At 34.0% G+C, this 19,232-nt stretch overlaps 1 protein-coding gene across 8 annotated transcripts in view; it reads left to right on the plus strand.

Moving 5' to 3' along the window:
• SENP6 (SUMO specific peptidase 6) overlaps positions 1-19,232 on the plus strand; it is a 123,472-nt gene that overhangs the window by 62,842 nt on the left and 41,398 nt on the right. For 5 of the 8 annotated variants that reach the window (XM_044001006.1, XM_044001013.1, XM_044001011.1 and 2 more), the window contains 3 exons: positions 3,071-3,091; positions 14,806-14,876; positions 17,368-17,513. In XM_044001006.1, coding sequence (XP_043856941.1) covers positions 3,071-3,091; positions 14,806-14,876; positions 17,368-17,513 — 238 coding nt within the window. The remainder of the gene's footprint in view (positions 1-3,070; positions 3,092-14,805; positions 14,877-17,367; positions 17,514-19,232) is intronic. The other 3 variants (XM_044001008.1, XM_044001014.1, XM_044001009.1) reach the window with 2 other exon arrangements.

Raw genomic sequence — 19,232 nt, forward strand, 5'->3', positions numbered from 1 at the left:
GTCTTTGCCTCTTAAGTGTTTCTTTATTATATAAATTATGTGTAGTAGAAGCAAAATGTTATAGTACATGATGACTAAATTGAATTAAACTTTATGGAATAAAAAACCTGACATGGTAATTGAAAATATTTCAAAAGGAAATCACATTAAAAAATTTTTTTAAAAAGAAATTACTGGGGCAGCTAGGTGGCACAGTGGATAAAGCACCGGCCCTGGATTCAGGAGGACCTGAGTTCAAATGTGGCCTCAGACACTTAACACTTACTAGCTGTGTGAGCCTGGGCAAGTCACTTAACCCCAATTGCCTCACCAAAAAAAAAAAAAAGGAAGAAAAAAAAATTACTACTGACATGCAAGGCATTGTTTTCTTGGACTTAACGGTTTCTTTCTCCTTCACAATAAGCATTTCAGGTGTCTACTTTGGCAATTAATGTTACTAAAAATGTTGACCTTAAGGTTGCAGGGCAGACTCTGCAGAGGCTTTTCAATTATTATAAGGTCCTTTGCCAGGACTCTTGGTAGCTGGCACAAATTGACTCCTGTTGCATAATATTTAGTGTAGGAATAGCAAGCACTTAGTCTTAACTTTAAGGATTTGTTCAGGAGAGCCTTTTCCCTTCCTAAATCACTTTGAACTGTCATTTAAAAGAGATGCCTGTAACATACCCCTTTTAAACTATTTATCCCTAGTTTTTCATAATTCACTTATTCACCTCTGTCCTTTTGGGGCAAATGATACAACCTGACTTTTAAGATACTATTTCTTCTATACATTTTCTAGCCATTAAAAAAAAAACTCCAAAAAGTGGCAACAACATGCTTTTCATGTTAAGTAGATAGGTAACTATTTATCTCGGAGAGTGATTAATGAGATAATCATGTTGATGAAAAAGCAAGTTAGACATAAATTTTGTTAACTTTAAAAAAATATTCCCTCCCCCTTTAAAAAAATTTCTTAGTGTTAATTTACCTTCAAAATGGTTTATTCATCATATACATGAATTTAGATTGGTTATGGTAATGGGGAATAAGAGTGGGGGTAGTATGGAAAATGGATTTTTGAAATTAATTTTAATTATTAGGTTTGTCTTTCCATTACTAATTTTTCAGTACTGACGAGGTGATGCAGAAGATAGAGATAGCATATAATTAAATGTTGGATGAGGAGAAAATGTAGTGGTATTATTTTTGTTACAGACAGTATTGTTTCTTAATAGTACTGCTAAGAATGAAATAATATCCACTAGAATCTTACTCTGTTTGTATTGATTCAGGTTGAACAAAATTATAAAATCTGTTAAATTCTTAATGGGTTTAATTTTTTTTTTTAACATGCTAACACTATAAAAACATCCTCAGAAAATCTGATTTTAGTAATAGTTCGTGCTTGGTTTTCTTCTCACTATTTAGTATGCAAGCTCCTTGAGGACAGTAACCTTGAAGTAAAATTTTTTTAAAATTCCCGTTCTGGCACCATGGCTTAAAAGCCTTTGTTTTCTGTGGTAAGAAGTTAAAGAAAAGAAAAATAAAATTATACACCATTTTGGGTGCTTTCCTTCCTGTATCCTTTGGCTTATTTCCTTGGGGGAAACAGGAATATTATTTCATGCTTCTTCCCTTAGCTACACAAGTGAGTACAGAAACATAATAGTAATAGCCGATATTCCTGCTATTTGTTTCTAGCTTCCCAGATGTAGAAACTAAGAAAATTTGTGTATATAAAAAGATTAGAGAGCTGGTCTTGAATATAGGGAGACCTGATTTCAAGTCTTCCTCTGACAGGTAATGGCTGTGTGATACGGCATAGTCACTTAACCTCTCAGTTCCCTTACTTTTCTATTTGTGTCCCAGCACTTAGCACAGTGCTTTGTACCTGATAAGGTTAATAAATGCTTCATTCATTCATTTCTTAGACAACTTTTTAAGAATAGAGGAAGTTCCTTATTGGTAGCTCTCTACAACGATAAAATCACAGTTCCAATTTAAAAAAACAAAACACAATTTGCTAATACCATTTACTCTTGGCCCATGTTTTACTTTTTTTAAAGTTAAAGGAAGTCAGATTTTTGGTTAATTTTGATGGAAATTAATATTTTTTCCCTTAGGAGAAAACATCATTTTTCTATATGTAGGTGCTCCTTTTAAGAGTTAGCTATGTCAAAATAGAATTCACCAAATCCCTTTCCTTCTCTCTTTATTCTTATTACTTTGAATGACTCTAGGAATCAGTGTCAGCAAGTTGATAAACTTAGTTTTAAAAAGCTTTTTAGGGGGCAGCTAGGTGGCGCAGTGGATAAAACACTGGCCCTGGATTCAGGAGGACCTGAGTTCAAATCCGGCCTCAGACGCTTGACACTAGCTGAGTGACCCTGGGCAAGTCACTTAAACCCTCATTGGCCCACCTCTCGTGCCCCTCTCCTCGCCCCCTCCCCCCTCAAAAAAAGCTTTTTAACTGATTTTTTTTTTTTAAGGAACTTTTGAAAAGTCAGTTACAGAAGTTTTTTTTCTAATAGAAGTAACACATCATATATACATACATACATACAGAGATACATGCCTGATTCAGATTTTGTGGCATTTTTTTTGGTTTAATTTTATTTTAGAAATATTCTTGTACATGGGCAAACATATTCATCATTCCTTATGTGTGATTATAGGATCAAGGCTTTTGATTCAGCAGTAAGGCACAGTTTTGCTGCTGCACAAAAGCTACTATAAAAATTTCAAATTCTTCTAAAATAGCATATAAATGATTTAAGATTTGAAGGTTAAACAAGTATTTTTCATATCATTGTAGTTCTTCCAGTAATACGGGCCAAGGAAGATTATCTAAACTTAACATTAGTAGATTTAAATTGCTTGTTGACTTTAAATTCAGCACTTTGGATTTAATATTATGTGGACATTGACATGACTTTAAACTTGGCATATGACAAATATGTAGTGTCTTTATTTTTTTAAATGGCCAGATGGTAATTTTTGTATTATTGACTATGATGACAAACACTACAATGATATACCAACAAGTGAGGTTTTACCTCTTACATCTTTTTCTTTTTCATGTTTTAAGCAATCTGGATCAAAAAGAAAGGTAAGCTTAATATTGATGAATTAGAACATGGGAATAGCAATAATATATAAGCAAATTGATTATCATCTGGTTTTGAAAAAAAATCAGCTAAGTCAGGAGTCAGCATTATAACTTGCACATTACTTATTCAAATGAAGCAGTATAAACAACAGGACTTCAGTTTTGTGTAATAGTATTTCAGTATAATGCATGGAGACACATTTTCATGTACAATCATATTTGTAGTGCAATAATAATTTTTCAGTACCGTCAGGTCTTAATTACATTGTATAATATAAAAGCCTATTTTTCTGTACATTGGTAACATTAACAGGCTTTAGAGCATAAGGGAAAACATCAAGTTAGCATTATTCCTGAAAATACATTCTATATCTATAATTGAGGTATTCACCTACAAGAGCAGAGTTTAGTAATTGGGGTTGATGTTATATCACATCATATTCCCTTAATTTATAATATCAAAGTTATTTTTGAAAGCAAAGTAATGTTCATAAAATGAAATAGTGAATGTGGATGAACTAAGTTGATAGGAATGCTTATCAGTGCTTTATGGTATTTCATTAAGTGAACATTTTAAAATTTAGAGTTTTTTTATTCTGTTTTAAAGGGAAAGGTAGCTAAATACCAGATATATTTTTTTAAATCTTATTAAGCAAATGATGCTGAATTACTCAAGGAGTATATATATAGACACATCCTGAGTATTAAGTTTCTGGAAAAAGGGCAGTATAGAATAAGACCATCATGAGAAACCAAAGTTTATGATATAATTTAATAATGTTGAAACATCTGTATCACAGATCTTAATTCAGTTCTTAAATATTTTTAAATGTGCTTATTTCTTAAATATAGCTTTTTGCCAAATCTTTGCTGGGAGATTTTACCAAATGTGTGTCATTTATCTTAAATAACCATTTCTAATACCAACTGGTTTTGAGATTTTAGTGTATTTTTATTTTCTAACTAAAAAGCAGTTATTTAGAAAATAAAATAAATCATTCTTTTTATGAAACTGAAAATTATTGAAAGTCTCTGTATTTACAGACACAGATCTTATCTCTTATTAACAATATTATATCAGATGAAATTTTGGGCTTATTAAGCTAAATAGGGGCATTTATAAATTTATTTATGTTTTTACTGATACATAAGCAGCTCCTGGAATAGGATTGTGTAGGTTGTTCATCTACTGCCGAATTTTTGGTTCCTTTCACACTCTTTTATTATTTTGAAATGGAATTACTGAAGTGTTTTGCTAAGTTTTGTTCTGGGAAAATTAAAAAATCTTAAATTGAACATAAATCAGCTACTTGATTTTATTATAAAGATTTTTTTATCATTTCTACAAAACATAATATCCTTTCAAATCACCTCTTTTTATTGATGTTTTGAGAATAATGAAAGATCTTTACTTCAAGCCATTTTTTCAAACATATGAGTTCATTTGGTTAAGAAGCAAAATCTCCAGATCTTTCATCTTTTACAGAACAACTTAATTACTGTCTATTTACAAGCTTTTAAAATTGGGAGTACTAAAAAGAAATTTTCTCAGATTTCCCCCCATTTAAAAAAAATAGCACATTCTAGTAAAATTTGCTTTAAGTTTCAAAATCTCAGTTTTTACAAAGTGTTATAATTTCATATAAAATTCTGGAGTTGGCTGAGTTGTAGTCTTTCTCTAGAGTAGTCATGTCCAGAGTGATCTTAGGAAAGGTGGAATATGAACCTATCAGAGGGTAGGAAGATGGTTCCCATCTCACCCTCCATGCAATAGCCAATCCTGTGGAGTATATCTTCACACCCACACTGTACCGTTATCCCCCAACACTCCCTCACTTCATCCCACAAACTCCACAGTTCCCTCCCTTTTGAGACTATTTGGACAAGTTACTGGGTAGATACCAGTAGATACCCACTTTTCATTTGGAGGTGAGACAGAATGAATGTTAGTCCTGTATCTCACCTTACCTCTGCCCCCTCAACCCAGTCCTTCCACAATTCCCTTTCACTCTGGAGGGGATACCGTCATCCTTCTAAACAGATTCACAGCCCTAATGTCAGCTTCCTTTTCTCTCACTCTCCTTCTACAGTTATTTAGTTGATAAATAATATTGTTTCTTCCTCCACAATACCTCTTTCACCTTTCTCCTCTCTATTCAGACAGCTATTACATTAGGTCAGACCCTCATCACCTGTACTGAATTATGGCTTTCTAATTGTTCTCCCAGCCTCAAGTCTCTTTTCACTTCTAGTCTATCTTCCACTTAACTTTCAAAGTAATTTCCATAAAGTGTAGATCTGACCATCTCCCTGCCTTCTACTCAGTAAGCTCCCATGACCACTTATTGACTTTGTGTTTAAGGATTATTTCTTCTTCAGCTCATCCTTTTTGTTAGAGTTTCATACTGAGTATACTATCCTTTTTGTACATATATTGTATAGTAGTATGTATATAATTTGTAAATAAATATGCACACATGCATGCAGTGCTCAAAAATTTTTACTGATGGGGAAGGGTCCATGGTTTGTTGTATTTTATGTTTGGAGAACATAGCTTTAAAGAAACCCATATCTAGTAATTTATGACTTATTATTGAATTGAATAAGGAGTTTTCAAACTCTGCTCTATTGATAAACATAGTTTCAAATCTAAAGTATTGAATAGGCCAGGAAATAAAGAATATCTTAACTAGTATGGTATTAGCCATATGACTTGCTTTTTCTTTTCTCTTTTCTTTTTTCTTTTTTAGAATGAAGGATCTTTATGGTTCCTGAATCTTAAATGATGATTATTGAATTTTGCTTCTTGACTATTAGATTTTTGTTACCTGTTCAAAGAGTTAAAAATTTTTTTGAGAGGGTTAAGTTCATCCTCCACCTTCTTTTTGAAGATAATTTGATTTTTAGGTTACCTTTACAGCATGAGGCAGTAGGTGAAATGAAATTTAGACTGATGAAAGAATTTAGAAATATAATATTAGGTTATTGTCTAGGAATTTATGTTCATGGGTGGGAAAAGATTTTTTATCCCTAGTCTAACTAAAAATTACAACTTTAATATAAATTGTTATACCTCCAGTTTTACCTGAACTCTTTCTTAAAACAAATGAAGTGATTTCAGAACATTTTTTTAAAAATTGGGACAGCATTGCCCAACAATGTGGCATCTATATTTACCCCCAAAATGAAAGTGAATTGAAGTTGTATAGGGTGGAAACTTTTTAAGACCCTTAAAAAGTACCTATTTAACATCAACTATATGTGGAGTTTTATATTAGATACGGTGATGGTAAAGAACTGTCTTCAGGATAGTTTACAATCTAGTTAAGAAGTAACATATACAGGAACTTACAACTTGTGAGTGGACTATGTTCCAAAAGTTGTTGTTTATAACTCAAAATAAAGAGTGTTTCAAAAGACTTTTGGTACACCCTGCGTGTACCAGTAAAAATAGTGATTAGGATCACAAGCAGTCAACAAAAGTCTGTTTAACCCATAATGTACTTTAAAATGCTAGCAGAACTAATCTATAGTGGACTAACATTTATAAGGGTTTTTAACTGAGAAATGGTACAGAGTTCACTTTAGAAATATATCTCTACCACCATCATCTTCATACTTTCTCTCCCACAAGACTACTCCATATCTGCAGAAAAGATGGCACCCCATCTGTGTAATGAGAAAAGATATTTCTTAGGGTCACTTATTCCCAGTTTTCTAAATTATGAAATAAAAAACAACCATTTACTCCAGTGATAGGGACTTCAGCTTTCCATAGCCTACTTTTATGTGTGAATCATGCCTAAGTGAATGCTTATAAATTGGTACCAAAAGCAAATTAACAGTTTAGAGAATAATACAATTACCAAAAGATTGGTACTTTTTTTTTTAATGTTAGAAGATTTAAGAATTTTCTTGGCACGAGGAGGCAGGATTTGATTTGTGGTAAATTTCAGATAGGTAGAGAGAATGAATGAATGAAAAGCATTTATTAACTACTCACTATGTGCCAAGCACTGTGCTAAGGGCTAGGAATACAAGTAGAAAATCAAGGCAGCAACTGCCTTCAAGGAGCTCTTACATTCTAATATAAGTAAACAATTAGGTATAAGGGATTGGTGGTCAGGAAAGGGATTTTTCGTTTGGGAAGTCACAGGGATAGTGAGTTGAGTAAGGGAATCAATTGACACTGGACTAACAAAAGTTGTGTAGATTTGGTTACTCTTCCCAAAGAAAAAGGGGGTGTTAGGCCATAGAGTGTGTAGGAGAATATGGCAAGGAACTGGGCAGGGTGAATAGTCAAGTGGAATATGAAACTTGAAGAATTTGGCACCCACTAGTTACAGTGTACCATGTGTCTTGTACTGCCTGATTCAATTCAAGACAATATCACCCTACACCAGTAGTTCCAAAGATTGGTAGATCACTCAGGGCATGGTCTCAGGAGGTTTTGTGGTCTATTTGTAAAGGAAAGAGAAATAATGAGGTTAGATCATCACATGAGTTGTAAAGCATGGTCCAGTCTGAAGCCAGCTAGATCAAGTGAGCTGTGTACATTGACTCGCCAACAGGATAGCACTGCCCTATCTAAACAAAGGCATCCTGAGTACATTTAGGGATGAAATTATAGGCTCATAAACTATACATGCAGATAACACCAAACTTGGTACACTCAAATCCTGAAGTGTGTATACTGGTTTCTGAACTTCTGGTGCTAGCATTAGGAGCTGTTCCTAATTTATTGTCTCCAGGATATAGAGTTGATGACATCCCCTGCACTCCCTGTGAAACTCCCAGGAAGAGAGATGTCTTTTCAGATAGGTTTAATGGCAAAATCAGAATGCAAGTGGGAAAGTTCAACCTGTGCATTGGAAAATGAGATTAGGCTTGAGTGGAATTTGAAAGGGAAAGTATTAGGTAAGGTTGAGACCAAGTTGTAGAGAAGAGTAGTAGTCATCTACAATTTTTGAGCAACCTACTGTTCTTGTGTGCAGTGTGGATTGGTGGTGAGAAAGTGGAAACTAGACTGTTTCAGAAGTTCAAGATAGTCTTGGTTTGAGAATTAAAGGCCTACATTTTGGTTGTGAATAGGAATTGAAAGTTAAGAAACCTATCCAAAAGATGATGTAATGGGACAGTTAATAGTACTTGATAACTGAATATGATCGACTATCTGCTTGTTGGGGTTAGGAATTTTCCAGTAAAATAGCAGGATGCTAACAGTAATGTCTTTGTTTCATTGAGAGCATAGTGTAGATGGGAAGAAATATCAAAAGTAACCAGACCTAAATAAAATGTAATTGTTGGGTGACTCATGTTTAGATAGTTTCTGTACCTAGATGGGCTCTGGGCCAGGACCAGACCTCATTAGATTACCTAGTTTAGGGTTTTTAAAAATTATTTTGGTAAATTGCTTTTTAAAACAGCTGAATGTGTCCCAATTTTTGGATCCTTATATATTAAAGAGAAACAAATGCCCCACCAGCTCAGGCACAATACTGGATTTGGAACAATTGGGAAGGTACTATGCAATAAATTAGACCCCTATTGTGCTATCAGAGCAATAGAAATGTTGATTTTTGTGAAAAAATTTTATCTTTCCTAATCCAATCCAACAAGCATTTGTTAAGTAATGAATATGTGCAGGTTACTGTGTTTACTCTAGGAGCTTACATTGGAGGTAGCAGGAATACATGTCATAAAGAGTGCATATGAAAATTTAAGAAAGATACAAGGATTAATGAACCATCAAGGGAGATTAATATTGTCCAAGTGATAACTCATGGGAGATAAGCCTTGAGCCTTGAAAGAAGTTAATGAAGTAGAGTTGATGAAAGGAAGTACATTCCAGGTATAGTGGATAAAGGCATAGAGTTGGGAAGTGGAGTTATTAGTTGGAAGACAATTTATAGGCCAGGTTGTCTGGAATGTGAAACAGTAAGGGTCAAGTCTACAGTTAGGCTCTGAATGCCGAGCTGAGAAGTTTGTGTTTTATGTGAAAGGTAGTAGGGAATGACTGAAGTTTCTTGAGCAGGGCCTGACTTTGATTAGACTTGTGCTTTAAGAAAGACGTTTTGGCAGTTGTGTGTAGGTTTGCATGGAGAGGAGAGACTCAAAAGTCCATTGTCCAAATAGGTAAATGCTACCATAGCTTAAGTGAGAGATAATGAAGGTCTGAAAGCAACAAGTGTGAGCAGTGTTATGGAGGCAGACTCAGTATGACCTAACAACTAATTGATTATGAGAAGATAAAGGAGAGGGGAGAGTTGAATATAGTTCTAAAGCTTGCAACCATGGATAACTAGAACAATAGTGATGCCTTTAAGAAGTTGGCCATTTCAGAGGTTCATGGGTTTAGGGAAGAAAATTGAGTCCTGTACTGTTATATGTTGAGTCTCTAAATCCTATGGAACATCCAAGAATATGGCTGACAGCTAGTTGGTGATGCAGAAATAGAACTTGGGAAATTAGGGCTGGGTATATAGATTGTACCTCCCAAACTAAACCTCTAGATTCTAAACCTTAACATAGTTTGCTAATTAAAGATATATAGACTTAAGAACTAAAAGGGATTTTAGAGCTTATCTAATCTAACTCTCCCCTTTTAGAGATGAAGAAACCAAGACACAGAAAGATTAAGTGACTTACCTGGTGTGACACAGGTAGTAGTGGAGCTGGGAGTCAAACGGGGGTCTTCTGACCGTTAAACTTTTTTCCTTTTTCAAGAACTGAGGCTTCCAGTAAATTGAAGTTCTATAATATTTCCCCAAAAAGATACTGGAATTTAAATAAGATACATATCTTTAGGGAAAAAAAAAGAATTAGTATTACACCCAAATAGAGCTCACCACTACATTGGTGTTAACATACTGTTCATGTTGTTGTTGTCATTGTTGGCCAATCAGTTAATGTAATCACTTCACATAGTAAAAATGTTGTAGGAAGATCAAATTTGTTCTTACATGAGGTCGTAGATTCAAAGGTGCTTTCTCAATAGAACTGCAGGTCACCAAGGGCTACTTAGTATTCTTCATTTGAACCTGATAGTCGAAATTTATACTATATGGGTGAATGCCAGTGCAGAACAGTGGCATTCATATTTTTTCAGTTTTGTGAAGCATTTCCTTTGAGCTATAAATCTATGTTCTCTACCTCATGGCTTGTGTAGCTATCAAAAAGCCTTCACTATAACTAAAGAAACAATTGTTGTGACTTTTGATACTAGTAAGTAATGTCAGTATTATTCATGCCAGAAACAAACAAATGAAAACCCCCCAAGACTCTTAGGTTTTATCTTCTTATAAATATAAGACATCCACCTACATGTTCCACCAGTGATAATGACATGGCTCATAAGTCTCAGATACAGGTAGTATGAAAAAAACTAAGTATTGAAAAAAATTCAAGAGTAGCTCTTGAGTACCTATATTTTCTTCTAGTCCTTATAGTGCTTATTACCTGCTAGTTCACTTTGAAGTGAAGTTTTATTCTATTTTATATTTTCCAGAGCTCAGTAAGCATTTATTAGGCATATACCATATGCCAGGATGGGTACTAGGGATACAAAGACAAAAATGGAGCAGGCCTTGTCCAACAGAGGGAGCTTACATTCTATTAGAGGAGACAACATGTATTTATACATGTATATACAAAATAAAAACAAAGTGACGGAGTGGGTAAAGCACCCATTTGGATGCTTTGAAAGCTGGAGTGAGGAAAGAGGGGAAGGGAATCAGAATAGGCCTTATGTTACTTGGACTGAATTTTAAAGGAAGCCAGAAATTCTAAAAGATAAAGGGGTGGGGGGTGCCTTTCAAGCAAGAAGACCAGCAAATGTAAAGACACAGGGAGGGTTATGGAGTCTTATTGTGTATGAGGAACAATTAGTATGTTCATCTGAAAAATAGAGCATATGAAGAATAATGCATAATTAAATTGGAAAGGTAGCTTGGGCACAGGTTGTGAAACTCTTTATATGCCAAATAGAGTCATGTATTGATCTTAGAGGCAATAGGACATTACTGGAGTTTGAGTAGGAGATGACATGGTCAGACCTGTGCTTTGGGGAAAATCACTTAGGCAGCTGTGTGGCAAATGGATTAAAAGGGGGAGTTTCTAAGTCAGGGAGAACAATTAGACTATTGCAGTAGCCCCTTCAAGAGGTGATGAGGGCCTGAACTAGGATAGTGCCTGTTTGAATAGAGAGGAGGAGACAGATGTGAGAGATAGTAGAGGTAGCATCCACAAGAGTAGACAATCAGTTGATTATATGTGTTGAGCTAGAATGAGGAATTAAAGATGAGAACCTGGGCAACTGAAAGGATTGTCATGGGGTTAATGAAAGTTCAGAAAAGGATCTAGGATTTTGGGAAAAGATGAGTGCTGTTTTGAACATGGTAAATTTGAGGTGCTATGGCATATCTACTTTAAAATGTCCAATAGGCAGTTGTTGATGTGAAACTGAACCTCAGGAGGAAGACTAGGATAAGATATAGAGATGTAGGAATCATTTTCATAGAGATAATAATTGAACCCATGGGAACCAATGAAGTCACCAATTGGAGGAGTCCGTAGTGAAGAGTAGCCATGTTGGAGGCTTGGAAATACACTCAATACTAAGAAAGAATGATAATTTAGCAAAGGAGCCTAATATGGAGCAATAAAACCAATGGAGAACCAAGAGGTAGCAGTGTCACAAAACTCGAGAGAGAAAAAACTATCTAAGAGGAGAATGGTCAGTAGTGTCAGTTGCCCCAGAGCTGTTGAGATGGATAAGGAAAAGATTAGATTTATCAGTTAGGAGATTATTGATAAATTTGGAAAGAGCAATTTCAGTAGATTGATAAGGTTAGCCAGATTGCAAAGGGTTCTCGAGTGTGGGGGGGTGGGGGATGAGGACAAGATATAGACAGCTTTTTGCATGTGTGTAGTTTTACTGAGAAAAGGATAGATACAGGACAATAACTTCAAGGGAATTATAGGATCTAGTTAGGGTTGGGTTTTTTTTGTTTGTTTGGGGTTTTTTTTGGTCTTTTTTAAAGGATGGGAGAGATTATAAGATAAAGCTAGAAGCACTTCTGGAGGTCTGTCAGTTCAAACTCCTCATTTTACAGAAAGGTTAAGAGCCTTGCTGAAGGTCACATTGATAAATGGCAGAGCTATAATCTGAAGCAAAATCTTAATACCAAAAAAAAAATTTGAAATTCCAATCTAATGCTCTTTCCAATTGCAGCAGGGAAGGAACCAACAGAGAGAGATTGAAGATTTTTTTTTAAACTGCCCTTCCAAAACTATATGTTTTTTAAACCACAGAATTTTAGAACTTTTTAAAAGGATAATGAAACTGAAGCCAAGAAGTCACATAGCTAATTTAATGGAGGACCAAGGATTAGCACCTTAGTCTCTAGATTCTAAATCGGGGAGGGGGGGGGTGTTTTTGTGTGTTTTTTACTGACGTTTTTCATACTCTGAAAAAGTGTCAACTTTGTACATATTTCCCTTTTTTGTATTAGTTAGAGGGAACAGTGTGCTTTCAATAACGGAGCTGTAGATTGAGGAAAGCATGATCAACCTTTTACCATTTAAAAAAATTAATCTAGCATGGTTTTTTAATAGATCTAGTTTTAGATGATAAGGCTCAATCAGTTGGTTGGATTAAAACAAAGTGTTTGCTTCTCATAATTTGTGTTATAAGTGTCATAGAATTTAACAAAAACAAAGCCGGCAGTTAAAAGAGTATACTTAGGACATGACAGTACAAATAGCTCTGTCATCAAAATAGCAAATGTTCAGATATTGGCTATAAATGATCATAATTTTAAAAGAAAATCATTGGGAATAGGAAGATTCTGGTCCACCTTTTAAACTACACTTTAAAAAATTACTTTACTTAACCCCCTTTGATCTTATTTGATAACCCTTACAACAGTGCCTGATATATAGTATCCCCTTGATAAATATTTACTTAATTGTATCATACTTTTATAGGTAAGGAAGAAGGAAAACTTGGGGGATATAGGAAGGTATACAGTATCCCTGTTGCATTGTATACCTAAGTAGGTGGTTATTTTTAGTAACTCTTGTGGAAAAAAGGATCCAATCTGTTTTGATATTTCCTACTGAATTTACTCAAAATATTTATCATTTAATAGCTTTAATGTAATAGAAAATGAGGAAGTTACCAGATAGGCAGAAGATTGGCACACCCTCTCCCATCTCTAATTTACATAACCTGAAATTATTTTTAACTTAAAATTTAAAAGTTGAATTTCCTCTTCCCTGGTCTTTCCTTTAAAATAACAAGGCAAAATTCATTTTTATCTCCTTTCTTTTAAATAGGCATGTAATAAACCATGTCTTCGTTAATGGTTTACATCTATAGATTTGATAAAGAATGCTATTATGCCTATAATTTTGTCTGATTTGCAAAACACTGTTTTTACTGAATGCAAATAATTAGCATTTTTAAGTACCTATAATATGTTCATTGAATATTACTAAGCTTCTGAATGTAGATTTTATTGTAGTTAAATTCCCTTTGTGTTCTAGCTAGTACATTTTTAAAATGGCACCTTAGTGCTACATATTCTCATTGGCTTAAATATAAAGTAGTCTTATAGCTCAATGTCACACCATTAAAATAAAAATGTACATAACATAAAAGTTTCATTTTAAAGTTCATCTTAAATTGGAACTTAAACCCTGAATTTTTACTTTAATATCATTCTTTTGCACTTAACATATCCACTGAAGCCCCACTTTGCCTTAACTTTTATTGTCACTCTAAATTCTTATCCTGTCTAAGTGGAAAGGATGATAATAAAAATGGATTACTATTGGTAATATAAAGTGATCTCTATTCTTGAATATAGTAATTCAAAACCTTTTCCTATGTTATACATATTATAAAGTCGTTAAAATGTAGGCATGTAGGATGAGTAGGAGAAAATTTTTGCATGATTGTTTAATAGTTGAATGGAAACTTAAATCTGAACCGTTTGGTTTGGTTTTTTTTGGTTTTGTTTTTGTTTTGTTTTTATTTAAATAGGAATAATGTTTTTCAACACTTGGGATCTCTCTTCATTGACCTCCCAAATTCTGTCATTTAACCTATAGTTATGGACTATTCTTACATGCTATATGCCCTAATCACAAACATCTCAGGTAACACATAAAAACTGCTTTAGTTTGGGTTTGTTCTACTTCATTGCTTTTTATTCATTGCCATAGTTTATCCCATAGTTTAAATAATTTTACATACTATGTGCCTTTTGGGTTTGATAGTCTCATTAATTTAGTCTTTAAATATAAAATAGATGTTAAAGGTCATCCTATACATTCTAATACAATTATTTCATTTCTATAAGTATGTCTGAAAAGAATTAAAACCAACTCCTATATGGTTTCCAACATTTAGTATTATAAAGGTGGGGTGGGAGGAATTTCAAGGCAACCACTTGGGAAAATTACTTAGATTTCTGAGATTTAAAAAAAAAAAAGCCGTACTCCATTCATGTAGTGTTATCTCATGTCTGGCAGAGAAGCAATGAGTTTACTTTCTCTTAAAACCCCAACAAACCTTTTTTTTTTTTCTTCTCCTTCTTTCCTCCCTTCCTTCTTAATTTTTTTTTCTTTTTTTTTCTTTTTTTTTTCCCCTGGGCAGGAGGGGTGGGGAGTTACTGCCTAAAAGAAAAATACAATCTGTTCTTTTCCAGGAAAGAGTACCCCCCTCATGTTCAGAAAATAGAAATTGACCATATTAGGTTGCCACGGCCCCAAAGTATAGGTAAGTATTTTACTTTTTTTTTTTCTTGTCTTTGGTGACTAAAATAGTATCTCGTACATTTAGGTGGTGATGTGTGAAAGATGTTCGCAGGAGACGTTACTATTTTAAAGTCTTAATCTGAGATTCTTTTCTATACTGAAAATACTCTGAAATAGAGCATGGTTTAATAATTAGGGATTATGTTCCTTTATAATGCTCTCTTAAGGCACTCTCAGTTTGGGGTTTTTCTTTAACTAAACTTTAGTTACATCAAAGGTGATTGACATTAAATCTTGCTTTACTGAAAAATTAAAATTATTTTTGTTAGCATGGATTATAGCTCTGCACCCTGAATGTGAAAATAGCTATTAGGCTATAATTACCTACTTTGTTAATTATAAATTTTTTTTAGAGGGCTGCATAAATTACAGCATCTCAAAGATCTGCATAATAGACATAGCACCAATTCATTTAACAAATATGAATAATCTTTCATTTCAAATGGTAGACCAAAAGTAGTAATGTTTTTCAAACCAGATTGTTGCTATAAAGAAAGCTAATATTTTAAATGGTCGGTGTTATTGTTATGATTGGCAAGGTTGTTTTTTTTTTTTAAAGCAGCAAACCTTTAAGAAAGTTTGTTTTTGTTGTTGGGACTTTAATATTCAGGTATTTTTACTTTTAAAAATAAGGTATCAGAGATCATCTGTGCTGCACTAATTGCTTAATATGTGAAAAATCAAATGCAAGTGAATGTTTAAGTTTCTATTGCTATATTTCAGTTTTTAAAAATTTTATCTAGAGGCACGTATATGGTATAGTGGACCTTATGCTTTGCTTTAGAGTTAGAAAGACCTGACCTCAGACACTAGCTGTCTGACCTTGGGCAAGGTTGTTTTAGTTTCCTCCAACCTGTAGAATGAGGATAATAACCCCTATTTCCCAAAATTGTGATAAGGATCAAATGAAATAATATTTGTAAAGTGTGTTATTGTTACTGTTATTATTATTTAAGTTTAGTTCATTAGCTAAAAAGAACCATCTTCATCTTGTATCTCCCTTCATTGATCAAGATTATAATGTCTCGCTACTTTAGCACATGATTTCATGAGTTGCTATTTCTGTTTTTTGTTTTGTTTTTTTTTTGCTGGGCAATGGGGGTTAAGTGACTTGCCCAGGGTCACACAGCTAGTAAGTCAAGTGTCTGAGGCTGGATTTGAACTCCGGTACTCCTGAATCCAAGGCCGGTTCTTTATCCACTGCGCCACCTAGCCGCCCCCCATGAGTTGCTATTTCTAAAATTATTCATCAGCTTCCTAGTAATAATAAACTTTAATAGATTGGCCCTGGGAATTATTATAACTTGTTGTGCTGGCATAGGCTTTGAGAATCTAGGTTTCATTCGTGCCATGATAAGACTTTGGTTTCAGGCTTTAGGAGAGATATTTATTGAAAAGTAAAGAAAAAAGGGGTCAATGATACTCCACTTCTGGAGGAGTAATTTTTTTTTTTTTGGAAGTAATTTTAGATTAGATTCCCCCCTCCCCCCAAATGGAGATTCTAAAACTTTGATCATGCAGCAAACTTTTTTCTTTTTCTCTTCCCTCATCATTTCCCAAAAAGTCATCTCAGGTCTTTCTCCTTTTAAAAATGTTAACATAGCATAGGATCCGTTGGGAATGAGTCATTCAGTATAGTTGGATTTTCAAGAAAGTTGCAGTTTTAATCCTTGGGATACCAAAAATTTTCATTTCATGTATTTTATGTGGAAACCTTTCAAAAATATAGTATATTGAATATAATTCAACCCAAATTCTCAAAATGATTATGAATTCACTATACAGTGATGCCCCCAGGAACTTACTGAGCTAAAAAAGGACAATTTACCCCTATAGTAAGTGCTGAAAAGGGAAGGCAACTCATACTGAGAAATGGTATCCAGAGAGGAGCATTCTGGATAAGGAAGTCAGAGGGATTTGGTGATTCTAATAATAGGGCAATTGATTGACACATTCTCTTAAAGAATGGAAACTTTGAATGACAACTTAGCGCTCAAGTTGGAAAGGAGATAATGGAGGTACTTATAAGATAACATAGTGGAAAAGTCGTGCAGTGGGTCTGAGTCTAGGAAACATGGGATGAATGCTCAGCAGTTTGAAGCTTAGAGGCCCAGGGCTGGGAACTAAGTTCCAAAGTTGGAGGCTGATATGCAAAATGACAATTTACCATATCCTTCAACAATAGATGAACAAAAAAGAGTACTTGAAGAACTATCATGGTACTGGCTAAATGAGGAGAACCTGATGAATGAGCATAATATAAATATGTGGAACCAGTTGAAGGCCAGGTGTTCACAGTTTAATGACCTGGGATGTCATCTTCTGACATTCATATTAACACTGGACTAGTTGATACTTAGAGACTTTTTGAAAAAATAAGGTACTTTTATTCTATGAATTACCACCTGATACAGTATAAAAATGAATTTTTTTTCTTCTTTATATTCCTTTAGAAAGCATAATAGAGAAAACAGAAGAGTCTGAATCTGCATCAGAATCTGAAATCAAGAGGAAGGTACAACCAAAACGTCACTGCAATTCATACCAGTCTGATTTCCAGCTGTCTCCTGCTTCAAAAAAAAATTTAACCCACTTAGAGGTGGGTTAGAGAAATTAAGCAGTGTTATTACTGAAACTTTTTTAGCATCTTAGATGGTCTAGGTACTGTATGTTGACATATTTGAAACATTTGATTTAAAATCACGTGATTGGATAAGATCTTGTGAGAGAGTGCTAATAGGGTTCCACTCCCCCACCCCAACCCTGTGCTATGTCCCCCTCCCTCTCCACTTTCACACAGTTATTTCGTAACCATTGAAAACAAATTAAAGTCTTAGACTATTTTTAATGCTAAAGGAAAAGATATAATTCCCTTTATTAGCAATACATTTCATTTAAGTGCTTTTAAGAAGTGGTACAGTATAATGGATATAGAGTTGGTCTTGGAGTCAAAATCTGGGCTCAGGTCCTGCCTCTGACACATACTAGCCATGTGATTATGGTAAGTCATTTAACTTCTCAGTACTCAACAGGTAATTCTCCAAAAGCTTTATATAAATAAATTTGTACACAGTGTAGAAGTTCTCCTGAAATCATAGGCTTGGGCTCTCCCCAAATTAACATAAATCCCCCATGCCAATTGCTGTTTATTTCTTCTGAGTCACCAGCTTTTATGCAGCCCTCTGATTACCAGAAGATGATTGTTGAATCACATTTTCTTAAGTCATATTATCTCAAGTGATTTGACATATTATCTTTTGAATTAAGAAGAGGTCTATATTGTACTTGTTTCTGGAATTAATGTTTAATAATGAGATAGCACATCATTGGTGTTTAACAGAAAGTAGCGCATGTTAATTATATTTTTGCACTGAAAAATCAAAATGGGCTAGATAAATCTTCAGTCTTTATACAGTTTGGGTGCAAAATTATTTTGGTAATCTGTGTTCTTTTGACTCCATTTTAATGGTTGTTAGTTGAAAAATGTTTAAGAATTACATCATCATTAAACTTTCAGAGAACTACATTGTTTTTTTTTTTTCAAAAATTATGTCCTAAATTCTTTGCTGACTTAAATGCCTTATAATACCCTGACTACCTTACATTTTTCCATATTTGAATGTGATAAAAGCATTAGAAATACTAAATTATGAGAATGTGCTATTAATGGTATTGTCTTATTCAACATATTATTCAGTTTCTTCCTAGTTTTTAAAAAAGATAACACAATTATGTTCATCTATACTCCACGAGTGGTCTGATATCTAAAGCAATCCACGATATTTTTATTTCTATATTGAGATTGTGTGCCCTATGTATTTAAGATCAGCTTTATATTTGGATTCTTAGGAAATAGTACAGCCATTTACTAGCTTGTTTGTTGAAGATCATGTAAATATTTTGATAAAGAAATTTGTCACCGCCACCCAGCTATCATGTTCTTATGGTAATTGTCACCTTTGCCCCAACACAACAGGACAGCTCTGAGTTTCCCCTCCTGCCTAGATTAATGTTGTCCTCCTCAGGGTCTTTTCATTTACTGTAACAAATTATGTTCCTTGGAGAGAAAGATTGGGGTGGTCTATCTCATTAGATTATCTTCATTTGATCTATATATACTACTGATAATTTAGGATAATTAGAGCAAATTTGTCATTTTTGTACAAATAGGAAAATATGGGCTTGCCTTATAGCTATATGCTCAGGAGAGGCACTCTGATTTAATGGCCTTGACTTTACCACTGGTTCAGTTGTGTGAATTTGGTCAAATCATTCAATCTCTATGGATTTTAAGCCCAAAGAGGAACTCTATGAGCCT

The sequence above is a fragment of the Dromiciops gliroides genome, chromosome 4 (genome assembly GCF_019393635.1).
Source record: "Dromiciops gliroides isolate mDroGli1 chromosome 4, mDroGli1.pri, whole genome shotgun sequence".
Lineage (NCBI taxonomy): Eukaryota > Metazoa > Chordata > Mammalia > Microbiotheria > Microbiotheriidae > Dromiciops > Dromiciops gliroides.